The 25,677-nt window shown below is 38.7% G+C and overlaps 1 protein-coding gene across 1 annotated transcript in view; it reads left to right on the top strand.

The window, feature by feature from the left end:
- The window catches only part of hcn4 (hyperpolarization activated cyclic nucleotide-gated potassium channel 4), a 76,290-nt gene that overhangs the window by 7,866 nt on the left and 42,747 nt on the right, over positions 1 to 25,677 (top strand). The window contains exons 2-3 of the mRNA XM_082535975.1: positions 9,500 to 9,923; positions 24,711 to 24,872. Of these exons, the coding sequence (XP_082392101.1) occupies positions 9,500 to 9,923; positions 24,711 to 24,872 (586 nt within the window). The remainder of the gene's footprint in view (positions 1 to 9,499; positions 9,924 to 24,710; positions 24,873 to 25,677) is intronic.

The following is a 25,677-nucleotide window of genomic DNA, read 5'->3' as shown; positions in this document are numbered from 1 at the left end:
TTATACAGACCTGAGTAAAATACTGTTTGCAACTGCATTTCTTAGTCTGTGCTTTTCTATTTAAGTGCCATGTGTTTCGGATTCATTAATTTTACAATGCAATGAGGTTTCAAGGGGAAAAGAAAGCCATCCTTTTGTACCCCAAGCTCAATGACTTCCTGGTGTTTTATTTTATCCCTGAAATTACCCAAAGACTTTATTTATCATTTTACATATAATGGCAACTAAAACATGAACAGTGTATTCATGTTGAAGCACCAACCCTCTCATTTCTCCTCACAGAGATTCTGTTATTTGTAGTACATACAGATTGACCTTTTAAGCCCTGCCTGCGTCCCAGGTGGATCCACCCCTCGCCATCCTTCTGAAATTGAATTGAAACAGTCATCAATGCAGTACTCTGGGGGATGGACGCAATAAAAATAATGATTAATAATTTAATCAGAGATGCTAGTCATTAGAGAATCAACTACACAGATAAATTCTGTTAACTTCAGACTTAATTAGTAGAATATGCAAAATAAAACAGTAGGTTTAGGTGGATCAGGAGAATGACCATGTAAAGGTGACAGTTATACCATAATACAACATATTATAGGGACATTCAATACGTTTTATGTCACAGAAGATGAGGGTTTGTGTCTTACAAGATCAAATATCGAGATCACCTGCGATTGGCATTATCCCATTGCTAACATAACTCATTCACTTCAAGTTACCACTATATAGTTGAAGCTTCACAAATGTATAGAAGGCTAAAGTGCTTATGAAACAGCAGAGAGGAAATACTTACCTGGATCAATGTGCTTGGCCTGGCCCTGCCACATGCTGGGTGTCTCAAAGACTTTGACAAATGGCTGGATTATGAGACAGGCACTGGTGAGAGACAGATTGCTCACTCCGCTCTGCTATAGGGTGATTTATCTGCACCATCTCACAGAAGATATCACATCCCCTTTTTCTCCACACCAGTTTTGGCCATAACAAGTTACTCAGTTTTCAATCGCACAGAGGCTCCAGCAAAGTTAGCAGGTATAAAGCTAAGTCCTGACCATGTCTGGCATCTAGAAATTACAGAGCTAAGAAAAAAACAAAAAAACAACAACAAAAAAAGGATAAATCCTGCACATAAGCCTTTGCTTACTCACGCAAACCAGTGAAAATCAGATACAATATAGCCTCTGAGATTTAGTTTCATTTCATGCTGAGGAGTTTCCAACAGCTTTAAAGCTTTATTGACTTTGGTCTTATTTACCTCTACTTTTTATGTTTCCAGAAACAAGAGCTTTAAAAAATAAAGATAAGGTGATCAATTTGCATCTATATTATGTCCTGAAGACTTGGATGTTTCCTAAAACTGCTCCATTCCCTGGTTAATCTATCTTGTTGGTTGTCCAACTGCTTATTTTCTGTCACTGTTTTTACATCTTATCTCTACTGTGTTTTTTTGGGGGGGGGTTTCATGCTCCTATCCTCTCACCCTTTGACCTCCGAATGGAGTTAGATACTAATGTTTTTTTGTTTTGATTTTTTGTGCGAGTTTTTCTTACGCCATGTTTGAGTAGCAGCTTGCAAAGTGATGAAAACTTTGGCCCAGCACTGGTGCAATCCTGCAGTAAGGTCATGAAGTAATGGTGTACACAGTGACCAGTTACAGGTATTATAGTCACTCGATTATCGTAGCATCTCATCTGTGGTGAGAGAAAACCCATTGCTCCATCTCTCTCCAAGTCCCACTTCTTTATTGATGTTAGGTTCTTGCTTGTAGTGAAAAGAGGTTTTGAATTCATTTAAGGGGACACTGGCCAATGTTTACTCTGTGTCTGGCTGTCAGGAGACTCCTTTGACATGACATTAAGGACCCTATGGGAGATAACAAGGCATCATGATAAAACACAGACGCAATTAGTGGCAGGATGACAGTCTACAAAGGAGATAGTGGGACATGCTAGTAGGATAAATGCATGCTCATGACACAGCTCATACTCATAGAGTGCTCTCTGTCCTCTCTTTGCCATTTACATCCCTGTCACTCTCTCCATTTTCTCCCATTGAAGGTCTACTTTTTTGTTGACTTTAGACCACCCATGTATAGTTCTTCTTCTTTCAGAGAACAGGTTGCACTTTTTGAGCTTGGGAAGACTCTGATCCCAGTGACACCGAAAGATAGTATAAAAGACAGACTTGGCTAAATCAGAGCAGATGTATGAAATATCTTGACTGAGCATTTTTCTCAGTGAGCTATCTGATTACATCTGGTCAGTTTGCAAAGTGGATCTGGTGATTCTGTGATTTAGTCAGAGCTTTCAAGAGTATACTTTAGAGCTATTGAAACATCACAGCAAATTTAGGCTGGACATATCTCAGTGAGTGGCTCTGGGGCATATTCTTAAATGTCTGGAACTGACACTGCAGCATTTATAAAGTTTCCCTAAGATGCTTAGCCAGGTTAGGGGCTTTGGAATTTGAATGGAGAAGAAGTGAAACGAAACAGGAATTATTGCATTACTGAAGTGTTTAAATTCCTTTTGAGCTATTTACAGAGAATGATCGATATATATGCTGTTTTTGACTGAGGTAACCTACATTATTATAGTGCCTCTTAATTATCTCCCAAATAATGCATTGCATACTTTAAGATAATAAACTGAGCAAATGAAATATCTTAACATACCTAAACAGAGTTTGACCTATAAATGAAAAAGTCCGCACCGAGTTTGGGAGCTGATGATTGCTGGTAATGTTGATCAATACAGGGTGCGTTTCCTCATATAAAGCTAATAAATGATATCCAAGTGTTGTGAAGTGCTATTGAAAGTGTTTATCAATTTCTGAGAGCAGGCTATATTCCATTGATTAGAATTTGGGAAGTCGAGGTTACATTTGCCTGTGTCTACTCGTAAAGGGCTATAGTTCTTCTCTTTTAAGAGTTGTTTACTGCAGCAGTTATGACATTGTCTAAAGCATAATCTTTCTTATGTGTGTTCAGTAACAGTCCCAGATAGTTTTAGAGCTGAATGAAAAAATCACCCCCTGTACCCTTAGCTTGATGTCCCACCAGAAACACTACTAGCAATCTTATTTATGGATCTCTTTTAGTGGCGTAACGCTGACCCCTTTTAGTTGATTTTACTTCTCCTCTACCCTTTGTAGGCATTTAGTAAATCCCTGTTTTCTCTTAGCCTAAGTTTGGGGAGATTTGCTTCTACCTCTGATGGAATCTTCTTAGCATAGGTCTGATAAAACTGCGTACCTCACCTAAATATAGCCTCTTTTAACTGCACAGCCCCAGTGTCAATGATGTGCTTGCAGTATGCCTACTGGCTGTGCTTAGCAAAGACAGCACCGTTATGACAGTTCATTGGAGCGGGTGACAACAAAAAATAGGTTTAACCCTTTTAACCTGATTTTTTTTCTCCTAAACACTTAAATCTTGCTGTGTTTGCCAACTGGCTTGTTTAAGACCAGTGGACTATGCCTTTATGGGCAGTAAACAGGCCTTTTTTGTTGCTGATGTTGTTCTCCTGTTATTTGTGAAAGGCTTTACCATAGATTGCATTTCCCTTTGGCTAAGCATAGCTTATGATTTTTTTCTGTTTCACAAGAGCATTCACACTCCGTGTTCACTAATTCACAACTGGCAGTGGACTAAGAGAAGCTGTTGCTCTGTCAGTTATCATGTGAGTTTAAGTTTAATATATAACTGTTCTGTTAAGTTGGTCCTATGACATTTAATCACACCTAAAATACAGCTCCCCTGCTATGAAACACCTGCATTTCTTCAGGAGAGAAATATATATATTGTTTTTCATTATTTTCAAAACCAGAAAAAAAAAATCTGTCATAGTACACTGCATTACGTTTACATTTACCAAGATTAAAACACATTAAGGACCATAGGATTTAGGGTGATCTATTTCCAGAAATTTATTTGAAGAGTTTTCTATAACTAAGGTCCCAGGTTTCTACAGTTACTCAGAACTGCCATATCAAATATTGGTCCACAAAGGCTTTTTTCATGTTTAAGCGACAGTCATTTTTCTGTATTTCTGGAAAAGGGAGAAGTGAATGAAAGACTTTCAGTGTGTTACAATCTGTAATTAAATCCTTCACACTACACCTCAAATGCTTCCTTTATCAGACGACACTGTAGCACAAACACAATTTATTTTGGTATGTGCCCTACAAAATTATAAATTAAACATTAAGTAAGTGGATAGAAAAAAAAGTGCTCCAATGTCTAGTCTGTAGAAATTGAGAAAAGGTTTTTAGATAGCAAGTCTTGTTTCAGACTAACTATACAGAAATAAGCTTTCCCTCAACAAAATCATGGCAGTAATGAATGTTCAGACTCATGGTCATTTAAATAATAATGTTTTTCATGACCTCCAGAAGGACAATTTTTACAGTCAGAAAAATAGGTTAGAGTGGGTGGTTTGGTGGTTAAGTGGTGAGGATTAGATGATGAACACCGTGATTAAACTCTCCTTCTTACATACATTCAACGCTTCTCACCAACACAGTGATAATCTCTCACCTTAGCCAAGTAATCTTAATGGTTATATGGGTCAACAAACCAGTTTTAATATATATACTGTGGGATTAGTGGGTTTAAACTGCTTAGCTAATGACAGATTAACAGCTTCAGTGAAATAACTCATACTGTATATGAAAACATACAAACTGACATTTCCACATGGAAGAAAAATCTTCATGTTGTCTTACACACCTGAAGTTTGTATTGAAAGAGTGTATAGCTCTGCAGTAATCAGATTGGACTGATATAGGGACTGACATTTAAAGCTAGTTCCTTTTCCAGCACTTGTCTTGTCTTTACTGACCACTCAAAGTGCTTTACAGCACAAGCCACATTCACATTCACAAACTGTAGAGCCATTTATCTATCACACTCACTCTCACTGGAGTAGCTGGGGATCAAAAGCCTTCCGATTCTGACACGACAGTCAATCCGATTGTATGGGATCCATCATTTTCTCAGCATGGTAGCCAGCAGATAGATATTTCTACAATCAAAATGTAAACAGGTGCGCAGACGTGCACACATACAAAATTATGAACATTTGCTCCCTGTATATTCAATCCCATACTGTATATACTCCATTTTCGTATCCTAGCCTTGTGCCTCCTCAATTTAGATATAAGCTACTCTGAAAGGTAAGCGTGTGTACTGTAAGGCTGTTTGTGGTGGCTCTCATAGTCCCTTTCAGGTAGCCTGGCTGGCAGGGTGAGGAGAATGAGAAAGGCTTATCGTGTAGTCAGATGCACTCTAAGGGTGACAACATGTTCCTGCTGTCCCTGGTCACCCCACCGGAGAGCATAGTGGTCTGTGACTCTGTCCCTGCAGACAGCAAAATGTCAGGGCTCCCTTCATCGGTACAGTGAACTCTGAGCATCATAACAAGCTAGGTGTGAGCTATCCCACGGCTATATTTTTTAGTTTTTAAAAAAATGCTTTTCTAGACTAATTAATAAAAAATATACATATATGTTTTACACACACCCATCAGACCTGCCTTCCTGTTATTTACATTTTTTGTCATGCAATCTCTGATACTCCTCAGTGGTCATGTAATTGCTCATAAAATGTGATCGCTGGCCACATATTTCCATAATTTGCTATAAACTTATAAGGCACTTTGTCACTGTTTTATTCTTTGTGTTTTACAAAAGACTAATTCATGTAGAACTGATGTAATGGACTCAGATCCAGACATAGAAGTAGTATTTCTTTACTGAATAAAACTTTTAATTTTTTGACATTTAGAATGGATTTCACACCTTGCTAGTTTTACATTTTTGTTTGTGCTTACGTGTCCATAATAGCCGCAGCATCAATCGGGAGCACCTTAACAATCATGTAACAAAATAAAAGCACTGCTAACCTAGCAATACTAGCTGACTTCCTTTTGCTTTTATTTTAAAACAGGTGGTATCCCATCACACAGGTGAAAATTCTGATTTTCTGTGCACATACAGATATGAGATTGTTTAATGCCTTTGAAATGTCCGTCTAACATCCCAGGCTCACCCAACTATATTTATAGAACAATGTCTCCTATGTCAGGGTCCTAGTGCATAATAAAACACAGTAAATGGATCCTTGCTATGTTTAGGTGGCCTGACCTCCATTAGAAGGCAGCTACAAGACTGAAAAAGAGAAATCATGAGCATTCATTCATGCATGCATGAACAAACATGCACATAAACATAGTCTATTGATAGAGACACACTGAGATCATGGAGATTTTTACACTGCTCTTTAAAAGTAACTGCTTATCCCAAAATATTGTATTGGGGCAAAATCAATAATTATCAGAGTCAAGATTTGCTTTTTATTTGTATTTTCTTTAATCAATGATTGTATCAATAGTGATAAGTGAGGTTTGATCAGACAGGTGTCAGCAGTACTTGGACAATTATCAAGTCTATATCTCTATAGCTTGCTTTCTCCTTTTCTCTGTAGCTAAAAGATACCCAGTTAAAATTCTGAGTGCATTTACAAAGCGCCTGCTTTGTCTGTTCAAAGTCCATTGTCCATTTGCCTCATATTTAGATTTATTTATTGTGCAGCAATATTTGCTCTTAAATCTGCTTAAGCATGTTATTATTGACATTGTACAGGCAAAGCACCACTCTGGCTGAATCCAGCTTCACAGACTTATTAGTATGGCTATAGACCTTTAGGCTCAGTTTCCCAGACATGGACTAATCTTAGTCCAAGGCCTTAAACATTTTAAACAGAGGTGTTCACTGAATTTATTTGTTAGATGGTACTAATTCAGAAAGTTGTCGTAAATGTTGTTATTATGGCATGAAAACCAGTTTTCATGCATGTTTTACAAACAAACTTAACATTTCCTTTAAGCTTTCATTCATTGATTTTTATTTTTTCCTCAAAATTATAATGTTTGATCAGTTATAATAAAAACAGTCTTGCCTTTGTCGAGGAAATGAACTCAATCTTGAATTTTAAGAAAAATTTGTGTGTCTTGCTGCACCTTCATGACAAATATAAGTAGTAAAATGAAAGTTACAAATACTGTAAGACAAAAGGAAAACTTTATTTCATGTAAATAATATTTAAATTGTTTGATATTGGGGAAACATGGCAGTATGAAGCACAAATGCCTTTACCAATGTTTGCATTTCTTCCTTCAAAGTTTTACTTGTCCTTCTGGGTTTCAGTCTTAATGTGAGCACACAGTGGTGGCAGGGTCGGTCTAAATATAACTCCACTTGACAACAATCTGGAAAAGTAGATACCCTTTTACTTTGAAGAATTCCAATTACTGTCACTGTTTCCTCAGTGAATGTGTCTGTGTGCGCAATGCACATAAAACTGAGATGTAGTGTACATATCTGCATGGCGTAGAACTGTCTAAACACATTACAAACCTCATAACTGCTTGTGCTATTTTTGAAGAAACATTTTAACATTTTCACCCAGACTGATGTAAATTCTATCCATAGATGTGTGCATCAGAGATTGTGGGCTCAGACATAACAATGAGAATAAGAAATAGGGATACTATATTGCAAACAGCAGTGATTTCCAATGTTTGCTTTTCTGCTGCATCAATAAAAGTTTTTTGACTTGTGTACAGTTAAAAGGACTCAAACTGCTGCAATGTGAAAGATCAGTGAATATATTACAGGTGTGTAATGACAATATGTGCTTAATCACACATATGTCTCATATTTCTTAGAGAAATTGTTGTTTTAGTTGTAACTGTTTATCAAAAGAAATACAGAAACAAATAACAGGACAAATCTTACATTTTTGATATTGGTATATCTAACTTAACATGATTTGGACAAGGGATGTTTTTTGGATGTGACTGTGTGATTCTGTGGAGCAGCAATTCACTGTAAACACTGGATATATTTACTGAAACATACTGAGAATAAATCATGAAATCTACCGATTTTAGCTCCAACAAAGAAGTCAAACAGCAGTAATTTATTGTTGTAATTTAGCGAGCTTTCAGTAAAAATCTCTATCCTATCTTGTTTATATATGTAGCATCCATTCTTCTTCATTTTTATAGCCTTGCTCTTGGTGTAAGTTTTGTCCAAAGACAAATTTTTATGGCCCAGTTAGAAGTGGGTGGGTAAATCACCAATCACTGCATCAATGCACAATGATTCAATTACTGAGCCAGCAGAGTGCGCAATTTATATCCAAACTCTCTGGTTTGGAAGATTGACGAGGTCACAGTACAGTTTTTAATTAACAGTTAACCTCCGCTGACCTTTGAGGTGTGATTTAGAGGCATGCCTACACACATGTTTTCATATCAGGCCCCCTTTTTGTCATGGATACATATTGGCTACGTTCATAAGTGCAGAGTTTATTAAACCATTATTACACCATGTTCATGTAAGCTTGCTAAACACTACATACATAGTAATAAAAGCTTAAAATAGGTCAGTGATGAGAGAGAAGGAAAGGCAGGGACTCTGACAGGTAAAGGGAACTGGGTGATGTTAAATGCTGTCAGTGTGTATGTCCCACAGGTTTAATATCAGAAAGAGGAATTCTAATAAGTAAGTTGGATGAAGCAGTTGAGTGTTCCAAAGGGAGAGAGAATGGTGATTGGACCATTCAGTTTCCTTTCACATGTAGGTTAAGGAAACAGAGGTGAGGAGATGCTGGCTGTTTGTGAACAGTTAGTGAATCAGAAAGTGCAGAGGTTTAAGGGGAGTGACGGAGAAGTATGTATGGTTGTTATAGGACAGGTATCAGGGCAGCAAGACAATGGTGAGATGTGCTAGGTGTAACAGATGGGTTCAAGACGTGGTGGTATTATGTCAGCGATCAACTCTGATCGCCTTCTTGTTTGAACTGGTGATGGACCGGTTGACTGATGAGGTCAGGCAGGAGTTTGCATGGACAATGATGTTTGCAGATGACATTGTGATCTTTAGTCAGAGTAGGAAGCAGGTGGAACAGAGAGCCCGGAGAGGTGGAGGTATGCTCTGGAGAGGAAAGGAATGAAAGTCAGTAGAAGCAAGAGATTTTGTAAATAAGAGGGAAATTGGTACAATAGAGGAGATCCAAGACGTAGAGATATATTGATAGTGGATACACTGAACAATAAATATGGAATGAAATATGGAGCTGCCAGATGGAAGAAAAAGAGGCCACACATTCCTTTTCTTAAAGTTTTATCTAACACAGAACAAATGTTGGTCTCCTCAGTTCATCAAACATGCATATTTTATTTGACTATGCCTTATGCTGTATATGTATATGTCAGCCCACTTTAATACTCACACTATAAGTTAAAAGAAAATGACACTATCGATATGTACAAAATGTTGTCGTCTTTTATTTTGTTTGCAGGCAGTTAAATTGTGCAGTTTATAGAACATTCACTCTGTGAAAGACAAACACAACAAAGTTACCTCATATTTTTATATTCTGACTTTGTTATTCATTATATTTCTGCATTTCTCCATGTCTCTCACCAACAAGGTTTTACTGGGATTTGACCATGCTGCTGCTGATGGTTGGAAACCTCATCATCATCCCTGTGGGCATCACCTTTTTCAAGGATGAGCACACCCCCCCGTGGATTGTGTTCAACGTTGTCTCCGACACCTTCTTCCTCATGGACCTGGTTCTTAATTTCAGGACGGGTATCGTCAAGGAAGATAACACAGAAATCATCTTAGATCCGCAACAGATCAAGATCAAGTACTTGCGGAGCTGGTTTGTGGTCGACTTCATATCCTCCATCCCCGTAGACTACATCTTCCTCATTGTGGAGACGCGCATTGACTCGGATTTCTACAAGACGGCACGCGCCTTACGCATTGTCCGTTTTACCAAGATACTAAGCTTGCTGCGCCTCCTGCGCCTCTCTAGACTCATTCGCTACATCCACCAGTGGGAGGAGGTAAGAAATCATTTTCAGGCTGTTAAACTGTATGTGAACAGGTCTGAAGAAAGTTTAGTTTATAATGTGTATCTTGTGAACTGCTTTATATTGTTACTGAGAAAACAGTATTCTTCATGGAGTAAAAAATTTTTAGCATACTACATCATTTGCAGTGATCATCATACAAGCATATTAGTTCATGAAGATAGTTAAACAGACAGGGATTCATTTCCCTAAGTCCGATTGCAATTCAGATTCTATTTCTGTCCTGGGGAGCCACTGCAAAGATGTTTGCTTCCCCTTTTCTTTCAGGAAAGAAATATGGATGGGTGCTGCGTCTGATTGCATCCACCCTTGAAAAGAGAAAAGAGACTCTTTGCTGTGTACCAGTCACCAATAAGTTGATGAAGGCAGGATGTTGATTAGCATTTTCCCACTGTGTGCCCGTCCTAGCAGTGGAACCCCAGAGTCCAAAGAGGCAGTGCTGCAGTACAAGCATGATTATGATTGTGGCAATAATTAGAAAAGTTCCAATTACTCTCACTGGATGAATCTTCTTGTTTAGTCTCATAGGTAAAAGGTGCAAAGTGAAGCATCAGAATCTCAGCATGGAGTCAACAGGAAGACACTCTATGCTGCTGCTCTGCATCATTGAGGAATTAGCCATGCAAAGGAATATTTCAGCTACAAGTCAGAAATTCTAGGAACAACAACACTTAACAGATGTGTCGTCTAAATGAAATTATCTCCACAGTACTGAAGTGTGTCTCTTTGTTTAGTTTGGGGAAATTACTTTTGTGTCCAGGTACTTTCCACTTGATCAAAGAATTATTATTATTTATTTATTTTTTTAATTTAAAGTAAAGAAAAGTTGATAAGGCATTTTCACTGATTTAAACTCTAAATTTAGCTTGTTATGTTTAGGTTTTAAAAGTACAATTGCTGTGAGAAGTTTACATCTACTCATCATCTGCATCATTGTCATGGTAATTTAATTAAGTTGTTAATTAAATTAAGTCGTTTAATGGTTTCTTTGAACTATTCTTTATCCAGGATGGAATGAGTGTACAGCATGTATCTTTAATAACAAGAATCACAAGTTTGAATTTATTTTGGATCTTTTAAATATTTTTGCTGTTACCACGACAACCATGCCCGTGATGAATATATATACGCAAGTTACTGGGAACATTCTTTTTACATATACATAAAAATTAATGCCAAAACTTTAAAATAATTAAAATAAATCTGCTCGAGAAAAGTTAATAAAAGAACATCTTATCTTTAAGAGTTTGAATAAAAGGGAAATCCCAGCATAGTGTTTTAGTTAGGGCTACAGCGTGCCATCGGAGCAGCTTGGCAAGTTGTGGCGTCACTTCTCCAAGTTTCTAGAGCTGGAGGAAATACTGTAGCTTGTGATTACTATAATTTTCATATTCATCAAAACATTCAGCAACCGCTTGTGCTCTATGTATGGGACCAACTCCACTAGTACTCTGTTTAGCTCGAATTCATTCAGAAATATCTGCATTTGGGCTTCAATATAAATCAATAAACAACAACAACGAGAATAATAATCATAATCAACTAACTAGTGAACTAACTAGTAAATCAAAGAATGTTTCAGAAATCACCTTCTTATCCAAGATAAAATCTTGAGATCATAATTTTTATTTTTGTTTATCGCTTTTTGTTTTATTGTGCATCTTTTTTTCATATTCAACTTTATCCAATACAATATTACAAATAAACACTATTAGCTTATTTGCATAGATTGTAAAATTCACCACTGGAGTGTTACTTGTTGGGTATGTTCAGCTGACTGTGTAGCAATTGGAAACGCTGAAAATGCTCACATCAATCTATATCCAGACCTTTCACCATGAATTGGGAAGTTCCTGGTTTTCAAATATTTAGCTGGATAGAGCAGCTGGATAGAACAGTGTATATAAGTGTGATGACATTAATCATGCAGAGCCTCTGTGATGCCATTTCAAAGGGAGGAAAAGTTCAAATAAATCACTGGGGGAGGATTCCTTTGTCACCCTGTGTCTCTATGCATGCCTACTGCTGTGCTTCTGAACTTAAAATGAAGGCAGGAATACATGTATTACAAACTAACCTTGATTTGAATAGCTCGGACAGTGGGCTGTTACATGTTCAGCCTATGCAATGAGATAACAGAGAAAACATGGGGTAAGAAAGGGAGGGAAGAGGGAAAAGAATAAGGAATAAAGGAGGATTGAATAAAACATCCTTCTACCTGCAGAACTTGCTTTTAGCCATGGGCCACTGATGTAATGCACCACAATCTCAATCTAGGAATTTTGCATTACTGGAAGTATTGGAAAACAGACTAATGGGAGAAAAAATATCCATAATGATGTGAATGGGAAAAACTTACAAGGACACTGCAAGTTACTGATGACTGCAGAATCTAAAACCATTGAAACAATACAACAACAAAAGGGGGCATTACACTCACAGAGCCAGTTGCCATTTAGATTTTCTGTTCCTGTGTAGGTGGTGTATGTGTGCGGATATTGTGTGTGAGCGTTTGCTGATGAATGCTAGTTAGGCAGACAGAGTGAAAGGCCAGCTTTGCCTCAGCGCCAGAGTACTCCAGATGAAATCTCACTGAAATGTCATCTGTCACTGCAGAATAACTTGTCGCCGAGATCTCACCACCCAACTGACTTTTTGACTTTTCCTATTGGCAGCTACATTCCAAACAAGGTGTATGTATTTTATCACCATTTGAATATTTTGGTAAACATCGCACTGACCTTATTCCCCCTTTGTCTATTTACCTACATATTGAACTTTGAAAGACTATAAAAGTGGAAAGAGGCACACTCAAACACTAACAAAACAACCACAAAAAAGGTAATATTTGTCCTTGTTTACAGAATCGAGGCAGAATCCTTTTGATCCATGAAAATGTGCAATTTTTGCCAATAAGTGCAATAAATGCAATTCAGCATTGCTCGGCACTCTAAATGTGGCACAATGAGATGTGTAGTAACATAGCAGAAGCTGCAGACCTGTGATGCCCCAATGTCCTCCGAAAGGCAAAGCTGATTTATTTCACTCATATTTCACAAGTGTCTGCAAGCTAGAAATAGTTCCGCACAAATTCATTTGGTTTGTTATTGTTTGAGTTTCATTTCCTCTTCTGTAAGAAGTCACGCAGAGGACATTTCTTCTGGGAAGTGCTGGATACAGCTCAGTGAACTCTACTGCATGGTTTAATGCCTTGAAGAGTGATACTGTGGGGAACAAGTTTTTAAAATTAGAATCTTTTTTCCATGTACTGAATTGCAGTGGATGATGCTTTTTTAGGAATCAGAAGAAGACAAAGGAATATAATCATACCAAAGGACATAAACAGAGGTATGGTTCAGGGTGCAGCAAAAAAAATTTTTTTAAGTGTATTAAAAGTAAGGTGTTTTTAAGACATAAAAAAATAAATGGATAAAATCTTATTCCCAGAGCTATCAGATTACTTCCAGACAAATTGCATAAAGGGACTAACTTAACTAAGTCATTTATTGCTTCACATCACCCCTTTAGAAAAACCGATTTGCTTTATTGTGACCTACACATTCTCAGCAATAGAATAAACGTCATAAGTTTGTTTCATAATCCTTTGGGGACAGTTAACTATATATGGCTCAATATCATTTGTCACAGAATCATCATTTTATAGGTGACATGGTTTCAACTCAGAGATTTAAAGAGACCAAATCTAACTGACGGTTCTTATGTGGGAAAAAATGTAATTTGTAAAGTCATCTTAGCTTTGGTTTAATTAAATTCTTGACAATTCAGGGAAATAGTTCTAACTTGCACATTCATGCATGCATGTGCAAATACATATTTGGTTTAGTATGGTGCAGTCAGTATACATAATCTGTCTATTGTGAACTCCTAAACTACCCCACATAGAGAGAAAAAAGGCTTTGCTTTAGGCTTCTTTGTTTGTTTTAGTTGATTTTATTTTTAAAGGGATTTAAATTATTTGTCAATAAGTCACATTATATATATAAGTAATAAACCATGGATCGATATAATATTGACAATAAACCATGACTGTGTGAAATGATGTATTTCACACAGTTGCTGGTTTGTATGTAGATTTTCCTGTTGTTCTTTGAAATAATGTGAAATACATGCTTTGCACTCATCAATGGAATCATTAAACTGTGAAGGAACCTGCTATACTAATTTCCTCCATTATTGTGGTCGTATTCCTGGAACATTTATGTTGCATGGTTGTGCAAAACTTCATCCACTGTCCTGAAAAAGCCATTTAAACTATTTGTCCATCACCGTAAGCCCACTTTCATCTGATTGGCTGCCCATCATCTTCTTCAGAATTCTGCAGCATGATTACTAACAGGGACTAGATAGAAAGAGCATATTTCTTGTAAATTAGCTGCGCTTCATTGCTTCCCTGTTAAATCCAGAATCCAATTTAAAATTATTCTTTTCACATAAAAGATCTTGAATAATGAGGCCCGATCTGATGTTAAAGATCTCACAGTACCCCAGTAGAGCGCTTCGCTCTCGGACTACAGGCTTACTTGTGGTTTAAAGGGTATTAAAAAGTAGAATGGGAGGCAGAGCCTTCAGTTTTCAGCCCCCTCTTCTCTGTAACCAGTTCCCAGTTTGTATTTTTTTTCTCTTTGGAAATGCTTGTACCGTACTTTCTGGACAATAGAGCGCAACTGTATATAAGCCGCATCCGCTCTATTTAAAAAAAAAAAAAAAAAAAAAGATATACAAGCCGCACCCAGCTATAAGCCGCAGATATCTATGATGAAAAAATAGATATTTACTGCATGTACAGAACAATCTTGTAGTGCAAATGTACAAGTATGTACCTGAACAGATTCTTTCCGAACAATGCCTTTTAACACGGCAGCAACTTTGCTGATTAAAACGTAACAGAACCAAGAGAAAATAACCGCTATTTATTTACCTCCATTTTTCCTGTATTTGAAACCACATGTCACTTTAATCATCTTCGCTGAAACCCATGAAGTCGTCTTCTTCAGTGTCGGAGTTGAACAGGCTCAGAAGCGCTTCATCACATCTGTCTCCATCAGTCTCGCTCTCCGTGTCACTGTCATCCTCCGGTGAAGTTGGCTCTGAAGGTGCGCCGCTCTCTTCGCGCAGCAGTCCAGCCTTTCGGAACCCATTGGTGATGGTGGATTCTTTCACAGCACTCCACGCTGTTAGGATCCACTGACAGACATCAGAAAAGGATGCTTTTCGCATGCGGCCAGTTTTTGTGAATGACTTTTCACCGCTTGTCATCCAAGTCTCCCACTCAACCCGTAGTGCAGCTTTAAATGCCCGATTTACACTGATGTCAAGTGGCTGCAAAAACTTTGTTGTACCTCCAGGAATCACAGCTGGAATGGAGTTTGTTTTCTTGATCGCTGCTTTCACAGAATCTGTGATGTGGGCCCTCATGCTATCCAAAACAAGCAGTGCTTTTTTCCGGTGAAAAAATCCTCCCGGGCGCTTCCCATAGCACTCCGTTAACCATTCCTTCATTAGACCTTCTATCATCCACCCTTTGGTGTTAACTTTGACCACTATGCCTTTCGGGAGTTGTTCTTTCGGCATAGTTATGCGCTTAAAAATCACCATTGGTGGAAGTTTTTGTCCGGATGCCGTGCATGCCAGAACGCAGGTGAAGTGCGTCCTCTCATGGCCTGTTGTTTTCAACAACACGGATGATGCACCTGTCTTGTTAACGGTCCTGGTCAGAGGCAGATCAAATGTTAAAGGTACTTCATCCATATTGATTATGTCGTCTGGTCCGATGGAGTTTTCTTGTATCTTTTTTTCAACGAATTTGTGGAAGTTTTCAACTTTTTCCTGATAGTCAGGGGGGAGTTGCTGACAGAGAGTGGTCCGTGCCCTGACGGACAGGTTTTTACGTTTCATAAATCTGAAACACCATGACGGCCCACCTTTGAAATCTTTAATATTCATTTCGCGGGCGATTGTTTTGGCTTTCAGTCGGATCTGTACAGTGGATACACCTCGGCCACCTGCTCTCAGTGTGTTCACCCATTCCTCCAGGACATTTTCAAGTTCAGGCCACCTGCTTTTATGTCCTCTGAAAGCTTTTCTCGACTTTTGGCATTGCATGAGCTCTTCCCGCTGCCGCCTCCAACGTCTCACCATAGACTCATTGACGCTAAGCTTGCGTGCAGCAGCGCGGTTTCCCTCCTGGATAGCAAGATCGATGGCCTTCAACTTAAAACTTGCATCATACGAACTTCTTCGTGTGGTTTCCATGATGAAGGGGCGAGGATTTGAAAATAATTACTAGTTGGTAATTTGTTGTGCGTGTTCTACCTGCTAAAGAAAAAGTAGTGTATTCTTCTTTGCATTGATTTTTCATCTATCTTGTTTTTTATTCTAATTCTGGTTAGAGTCCCCCTAGTGGTGGAAGAAAAATCCACAGAATAGCCGCACCTTTGTATAAGCCTCATGGCTCAAAACCTAGGGAAAAAGTAGCGGCTTATGGTCCAGAAAGTACGGTAGTTAGGGCTGGATCAGGTGACCCTGAGTCTTTTCAGTGGTGTTCATGCACCACTTTGCATTTAAGCAATAGTTGTTATTATCAGTTATTAAACTCTCTCTCCTCATCCCCAACGGGTCTTTTTCCTTCTCAGTGCCAACAAACGCTTGCTCACAGGATGCTGTCTGATTCTGTATTATTACACTTTCATCATACTGTAAAGGTGATATTACAATTACCATGTTGACAGAATACATTTTACAAACAAAAAGGTGGCTACATGCCGGTGTTCAATATTCAATACAGTATGCAGATATTCATCAGACTTACACAGACACAGACAGAGCAGAGTGTCATTATTCGTCTCTCCTGTCCTCATCTGGTCAGCTTCCTCTCGTCACTTTTCATTGGGATAAAAATAAGACTGTGACCGGATATTCTCTTCATTGGAGTTGTCTCCTGTTGACGAACCACTGACTTGGATGAGATTAGTCATCCTGTTAAATCAGATTCAAGGCAGCGCACTAATGATAAAGCTCCACGGGCTTCCTCTCACGATGCCTGATGCCTACAGCAAAACCGTTTCAATAGGGCAACCCAGCAAATGTTGCTTTCAGTGTGGATCAAGATACAATTGTTTGTCAAAGAGGGTTTTTTTAATTGATCATTTATTTATTTATTTAGTCATCCGAGTGGAAAGCAAAAAATAATTTAAAGTAATAGAGTGTGGGAAGTGAAGTTTATCAGTTGCATCAAATGCAAGATAAATTGTTGGTATATGGTAGAGCTTTGCTAAATGTGTAGGTTTGTGTGAAATGTGTGTGTGTGTGTGTGTGTCTATTTAGAGAGAGAGAGAAAGAGGGACCGACTTTTTAAAAAAGGTCAAAAAGTGTCAGAAATTGAGTTTCTTTTACTATTTACTGCTTGGATTATTAAGATTTACAGCCCTGTGGTGGCTTTGTGCTGCAGTTTCCAAGAAACAAAGCAATACGTCAGGCATTGTGATGGAAGTCAGTTGTGTGGCTTTCCCATGGGTCTGGTGATGGAACGAAGCACCTTTCATTTCCACTCAGTAGATCTATACAAAAATATTTAAATAAGTGAAATCAACTAATCAGCTCCCTGCTCACTGACCCATTACCTTAGCCAAGGACTGGTCTTTCAGAGATAAGAAAAGCAGGAAGAATAGATTTAATGGGCTATTATTGAGTGCACAATGAGGCTTGCCAGCAACAGTGACAGGTCCTCAACACTCTGAATGAGTCTTTTGCGATATGAATACCCACAGTGGGTTTGCTTAAAAAACTATTACAGTGAAATGTGTAATTCAGCGCAAACCCAAAGGCGCACCTTGGTACAGAGCATAGTCAGGGTGTTTTTTGTGATCTGAGCCCTCCAGGCCTGTTTAGACAGATGATGGAAGGGTGTTCCCTGTGGTCCACTACCAGGCCTACTTTGCATTCTCCTCATGCTCTTTGTCCACCATGACAGTATGCATGAGCATGACATTTTGGTCGAGGCATTTACAGTGAGAAATCTAACCCCTGCCCACAGCCTGTTCCCCCGAATCTGCCATCATGCTGGATGATTAAAAATAATACAGGAGTGCAGGGGTTGATCTAGTTCATAAACTGTGCTACTGTTAACATCCAGTAGGCTACTTGGACACAATTAGAACAATTTGCAGGGACAAGACAGATTGCACTAAAACAGTGTGTTTTCACCAAATATCTGCTATCTATAGAGCATTTTTTTTATGTGTAGCTAAAACTGTGTGCCTTTCAATTGGTCTATGGCAGGGCTGCCCAATCCCAGTCCTCGAGAGCTACTATCCTGCAGCTTTTAGATGCATCCCTACTCCAACACAGCTGAATCAAATGGTTTGATTACCTCTTCAGCATGCCATCGTGTTTGGCAAAGGCCTGATAACAAGCCATTCATTTGATTCGGGTGTGTGGGAACAAGGATGCATCTAAAAGCTGCAGGACGGTAGCTCTCGAGGACCGGGATTGGGCACCCCTGGTCTATGGCATACAAGGCATGTTTTTCTGATGCCATGTCTGCAACATGGCTTCCGAAAAACAATATGAGTGAAGGATTGTGTTTTTTCTCGTGTGTCAAGATACAATCATGCCAAACATTCATCATCATTAGCAGTATGAGCAGCGAACAACAGATGCTTCAGTATAGTGCTACAATGACTGTGTCTGGACAGCTACCATCAGCACCATGGGACAAATGCATCTATTCTCTCACCTGGATCACACTCCTCTCACTCCATCTGTTTGAGATGACTCTGCAGCTGCCTTCATTTTCTCCCTGCCTGTCTGGGCCTGATGCTGTTTGTGACTGTAGTGCCATATTTGATCCTTGTGTTTATTACTTGTTATATTTGTACGTATACAAGCATATGTGCTCAGTAAATAAGTGCCATTTTCTGTAGCGATAAAATGTGCTGATAGTTTGTACTTGACAGTGGTGGTCTTCAGCAGGATTATGGATTTCAGCAATCAAAAAAAATAATTGGTTATAATTGACTAACGGTGTTAGTATTGTTTCTATTGTGAGTATTTAACTTGTTCATTTTGTGCCTTGAAACACTGGCTTTGGTTAAAGTGGCTTTTCCCAGACAATTACAGCCTCCATTTCAGAGTACTTACAACCTTTTATACCAAGATCTAGATGAATAGTCAATTATATCTGGCTGCAGGGTGGACATTAATTCCTGATAAAGGATACCTTCTAAGTAGTTCCAGTGAAACGATGTTTTTATCATTCTAAATCAATTTACTTACATAGCCTGTATCGAAAGTAGTTAACCAAAGAAACCACGGAGTACTGAAAGCCTCTGTTTACAATTTATTGCAACACATTAAGCTAACTACTAATTAAATACGAAAAATGAGTGGCTTCGTCATTTCTATTAACCTTTTTGGGGAATATGACAAATTTGATGAATGGGATGGATGCAGCTGAAGAAAAAGAAATTGAATAAATGACACTGTACACTGAGAGATTCTAAAAACTAATGTTCTTAAAGTTTGAAACTACACCACTAATGCTTTGAATGCTCCCCGCAGGGGCCTTAAGCTGTTGTTCAATCCACCAAAGCAGCAGGAGTATAAACAACGAAAGCTTAAACAGTCTGGCGGCCATTGTTAACTGTCATTTAACTGAATTCATGACTACCAGCCTCGACTATTCTCATAACTCTGATTGGACCTTGAACTCAGTGTTTCATGATATGCCACTTAATCTAGTAAGAAAATACTGTTCCACATTCAACTCTGTTTGACAGCTTTGCATGCAGGGGAACTGGTAGCTCACCATAGCATTTTTTTTATGCTCCAGAGGATGTCAGCCTGATGCGTAATCCACCGACTACTAATCGTGAGGACCCAAATGACTCACACACTGAAAAATTAAGGCTTCTTACAATGGCAAGGCCCAAGGACCCTCAATGTCTAGTTGCAAGTTTTAGGAATTATAATTCAAAATGTTCATTAAACCTTAGAGCACTTTACCTCAACCCAGGGAGTACTATGCAGTCCTAGGCTATGCTGGACTTGTAGCTATATTTCAGTTGCTGTGTGTATTTGTTTTGTTGGATGAAAAATGATTCAGTTTTTTATTTTTGTTGATACTATTTAGACTTTTTGGAATTCAGTAATAGTAGTTATGTTTGGAGGAAGGGAAATTGTGAGGATGACCCAAAGATCACCATCCTCATAGTCGGTATGGAAGTGGAAAGATTATTCTTAGGTGATGCTTTTCTGGTACAGGACAACTTCATCACATTGAGAGGCCAGTGGACCGAACTGTGTACTGTAAAATCTTGGATGACAAACTTCTTCTCTTAACTAACTACAAGAAACATCTTACAGCTGTCCTTTGCAACAAGGGTTTATCCACCAAGTCATATTTTGCTTGAGTATCACATACTTTTTTCACCCAATGACATGTTGTGGATTTTTGGTTGATATCCTGTGTCTCCAAAATGAAACTACCACTAAAATTAGAGAGTGTTTATATCTTTATAAGTGAGCAAACTTACTAAATCAGCAGGGGCTCAAATAATTGTTTCACCCACTGTACCTGCCATATTGATGAGTGCCTGTAGCACCAGCTGTTGGGCCATGCAGTACTATCTTTCTAATTTGCAAATCTTATCTCACTGTCAGGAAACCTACATTTTTATTTATTTATTTATTTATTTTGGGGGGGGGGGGGGGGGGGGGTGTGTTGTCAGTTCATTTTCCTGTATTTTTGAAGGTGTTCAGGTTGACCTTCTATAGGTTATGTATTGCATTAGCTAAAAAAAATACAAAAAAATATGAATTTAGAGTATTCTAATGAGGATTGTGAAAACTGAAAAAAGAATGGGATGAAACTGTTGGGTTGTATTTTTTTGCCCTAATCAATCAAAGCACTCTTGCTTATGCAGATGATGCTGATGCTAATGGTGCCAGGCTCACTCTGTGTTCCTATCAATTAAAAGGAAGTGGTCAGCAATTCATCATCCTCCATGTAACATGCCATGTTGTGTAATGCTCTGTATGCAGAGTGTGTGCGTGCAGATTTGTGTTTGCTTTAAATCCTGAAAATGTACATGATTTATTTTGTACAATTACGCAAAACACAGAGTAGACTTGCTTAACTATGTGCTGTTTTAATCTAGAAAAACCATTAGAAGTAAAGAGAGGATATATACACAGACCTCCCTCTCGCGCCTGAGAATAATGATTTTTTAACCACCTTCTAACAGAACCAATCTTGGGAATAATTTTTGTCATAACTGGAAAGTCTATTCCGTGCTTGGCAGGGGTATATTTGAATTGATTACAGCTGTGGAGGGAGATAGGGGAATCACCTTCCTCCACTGACAGTACAGTTTGGGTTACAAACCGGAGATTTGCATTGCATTATCCGTCACAGTTTCCATAGGCTTTATTCTGTTAAAGTGCCAGGGGTCTTTTGAGGACATATCTACAGTAGGAAAGTAGCAGGAGTTATTGTTGAACAGTAATAAGTCATTCAGGCTGTGGCACAAGATACTGAAGGGAATCTGTCATGCTTTAGAAACATGCTGACATTGCTGAGTTTGATAGTATTCAGTATATTGACAGGTTCAAGGACAGCCTGTATAATAATAAGAGATTTGTCCCAAGAGGAAGTAGTATTGTGCACCAATTTAGATGCTTGCAGTAACAGCTGCTTATCAAGGTTATAATGATGCATTTACATGTAGTTTTTAAAGGGAACACCATAAAAATGTGGCATTATTGGTCATCAGAATTGGGGACTTAGAAGAGGTAGAAATGTGTTGAGGCTTGGATAACCTGAGGGCAACACAAACTATACATAGAGAACTGGCTGTACTGTATATTTTCAATGTAAAATTATGAAAATGATTACATTGTAAATGTTATGTCTCTATAGTATTTCAGTTCAACTTCAGTACAGTTCAAATATGGTGGAAAATCTTTCATATGACAATCTAGTTTCCCTTCATTCTAAATATCTGCTACTATAGTGTATCTTTTTTTCCAAAATGTGTCATTTGACCAAAATGTGCTTTTCTTTCACAATTACTCTGAAGGTAAAGAAGCCTGATCATATCAGACATGACAATTCTAGTCTAAGTCTAAGCAGTTCATATGCTTGTAAGCTTCATATCTCTGTCAGTCCTTCATGTCCTAGGAATAGCATGCTCCGTGTTTGAATTTGCATATGACTTTGCGAGTTTTTATAGATTTAAAAGCATCCTGTGTTTTATGAATCATCCTTTTCCTGTCTGGAATACCATTTCACAAATGAAAAATATATCAGACTCAATGCAGAAGATGGAAAGGGCTCCTCATGATTTATTCATTCACACAGAGTGAATTTAACACTTTTAATGTTACGGAAAGCCATTACAGCTCCAGCAGGAAATTTGACATCACACAACACAGCATATTAACTAACGTAACTTATTTATGGCTGTCAGCAACCTTTAACACCGAAAGAGCCATTTGGACCCGGTTTCCATGCAAAAGAAAACACTGGGAGCCGCAAATACTTTTTGACATCTAAAATGAAGATAACACTGTATATATTGTTTTTTACCTTTATGCTTTTTGTGAACAACTAAGGTGTGTTGCTTATGAAATCCATGAAGTGCTACAGAGAAAGTTACATTTTATTTATGTAATTAACACATTTTGAACTCTTAAAGAAATATAACAAAAGGAAAGACACCCAGCTGAACTAAAATGATCCATGTAGCAAACAAAAACAGTTGTGAGCCGCCACCCTTATATCGCCTTTGGGCTTTTGGAGCCTTGACCTGACTTTTAAAAAATAATTGGAAAAAAAGCACTATGCTGCTAAAAAAGGGAAAAATAGATATTTGCAAAATTCTGTCTAAATATGTATTTTACCAGGTTAAGGTGAGTGGCGGGGCGTGGTCTGCAGCGCTGCTGCAGGGGAGGCGAACGCACCTGAGCGGCACCCGCAATCACGCCTCGCCGCCTTGCCGCCTGTGCTATCTGTGCTGTTGTGTTGGTGTGTGTCGGGCTGTGAGCTGAAAAGCTACAGCCGGCTGTGTGCGTACAACAACCGTGTGTGAAACGTGGTCAATAAAGAGAATCTGAAAAGCATGTTCATGCAAACATCGTCGGGTCTGCCGTGATGTTTACAATGGGACTTCTGCTCCTGAACCTCTGCGCATATCCCATATGAGCACAGCGTCTGCAAATCGGGGCTGTATGAAGTCACTTTCATCTTTACGCAGGACTATAAGCTGTCATCTGTGAGGCGTGAGCGGTGTTTGTTTGTGACACAGTGGAGAATAGCCGCTGACATAATGTGGATCCGAAGATCCATAATTGGCCTACCTGGGGTTGAAAGTCTCGATAAATGCACGTTTCGGCAGGTATACCGGCTTCCACGAGTGTGACGCTTATTTTGAGCGATGAAAAAATAATAAAATATAATTTTATTTTTATATTTCAATATCACAATAATCTTCCAATTTAGAAGTGCAAGTTTAAAAAGAAAGAAGAACTAACATAAATAAAACACACTTCAGCTAAATACTTCTAATTTATTTTCCCAAACCACGAGGACCGCACTATAAGGACTAAAGAGCCGCATGCGGCTCCGGAGCTAGGTAAATGATTTGGCTTTACTCATGTATAAGTGCATGAGCTTAAGAAATCCAAAGCAGAACAAAAACAAAGATGAGACAGGGTTTGAGAGGAGAGGAGTTTCACTGTGTATCTGCATGTGGACAGACAGAGTGCGTGAGTGAGGATGTCTCCATCCACTTTGAGAGGTACAATTTTCTGGGCATACCTCTGGCTTCATGCTATCTTGTTGACAGAACTAAATTGATGTGATTTGATGGTGCAGCAGCACCCACACTGACAAACATAACACCACTCCCTGCCAGTTTCTTCCTTAACAAAGCAGAGATAAAATACCCAGATACACTTACATTTCGTATGCCTTCGAATGAAAACAGAAAAATAAACAAACAAAGTGCTTTAGGATCGAATGACTCAGATTAAACTTTCGCTGACATGACATGTCTTAGCTTCATTTCACATTTTTACCTATTGCTAAACAAGAAAGTAAAAATGAAATATCCCCTCTTAAACACAACCCCTTTAAAGGCACCAAGTGTATTTTAATAAGGAGCCAAGTGGTTAGCAATGCACATAGTCTTCAGTGGGATTAAGAGGCTTTGAATGGTTGAGGCCATTAAAATCTACACCAGCCCAGAAGTCCTGGAGCGCCTTATGAGTATCATTAGGATTAACAAACCCAGCCTGTGAAAGCTCTCACCCCAGGAGCATAGCCACCTCTACCCTTGCACCATTATTGTGTTTGGCTGAGTGCCTGATAAGAGTGATTCAGCAGCACACGATAAAGCTCTGGTCCCAGTTTATCTGTTTAAGCTTTCATTTCACTGGCCATCCCCAGTGAAATGTGACAACAGCAAGATCTGCATCCACCAACTCATCTGTGTAAAATAAAAAGCTATGGTTTCTATAGGCTGAGTACAATGGCCTTTAAATCTAATACTGCAAACACATTGCATGGCATGAGCGAAGAATAGAGCCAGAAATCTTTGAAATGCTTGTGGAGGAAGAAAATCTTCTTTGTGCATGTGTGTGTGCTTTGCGTTCTAGAGAGATTTCAGGGATTTGACCATCAGCATATTGAGTCATCATTCACTAACTCATTTCCTGCTTCCTTCCTCTTCAACTCCTCAGATCTTCCACATGACCTATGACCTAGCCAGCGCCATGGTACGAATAGTCAATCTAATCGGCATGATGCTGCTGCTCTGTCACTGGGATGGCTGCCTGCAGTTCCTGGTGCCCATGCTCCAGGACTTCCCTGCTGACTGCTGGGTGTCCAAAAATAAGATGGTGGTAAGTGCTTCTCCTGCACACAGTCCTCCTGCCTGTTCAAATCAGATTATGCTCTGTCTTATCTTGTCTGTCAGCCTCAGTAATTACTGTTCTAAAACTCTTCAGCTTCCTGGGTAAGACTGCCTTCCATATCTGTCATTTTAAACCCTAAGTCAAATATGTTTATCTGCTACATTTGTCCACATTTATTCAATTTACTGATCATTTTTATTTATTTGGAGCTCTTGACATTTGTCATTATTGTGAAAGGAGGATGTGCATGGAACATTGACTTTCTGAGGGAGACAGCTATCCCTTATCCAATATTGGCTGGATATTGACAGTTTCCAGTGAGCACACATGCTGAGCTTTAATTTTGTTGTTTTGCTGAAACAGCTGCCAGAATAGTGGGTCACCGGAGATCTCTTTTTTATTAGCTCAAGGGAGGGGGCTGCATCACCGTGGATATTCTGTTCACCCAAAACTGATGGTCTCATGTCAACTTGTGACGTTATAAAGTCATTCAGATATTGTCAGATTTTGGGGGTGAGAAGTGGTCTGATTTCAGTGAATATTCATTACCACACTGGAGCTTGACCAATATCTCAATCAGCTGATATAATTGCTTGGTATTAGCCTACGGCAACATCAATACTGACTCCAAAAATTCACAATTAGTGCGCTCAAGTCTTCTACAGCACCTTACTAAGGAATCTGATTTCACAATTAGCAATACCACCTACCCCATATAGGTACACTAGTGAATTCTAGTAGATTATGTACTCACTAAATTCTCAGACTGTGAGACTGCAGTGAAATTTAGACA

This window comes from Aulonocara stuartgranti (assembly GCF_965226115.1).
Source record: "Aulonocara stuartgranti genome assembly, chromosome: 1".
Taxonomy (NCBI): domain Eukaryota; kingdom Metazoa; phylum Chordata; class Actinopteri; order Cichliformes; family Cichlidae; genus Aulonocara; species Aulonocara stuartgranti.
Note: the sequence above shows the minus strand (reverse complement) of the source record. Positions and strands in the feature narration are given on the sequence as shown.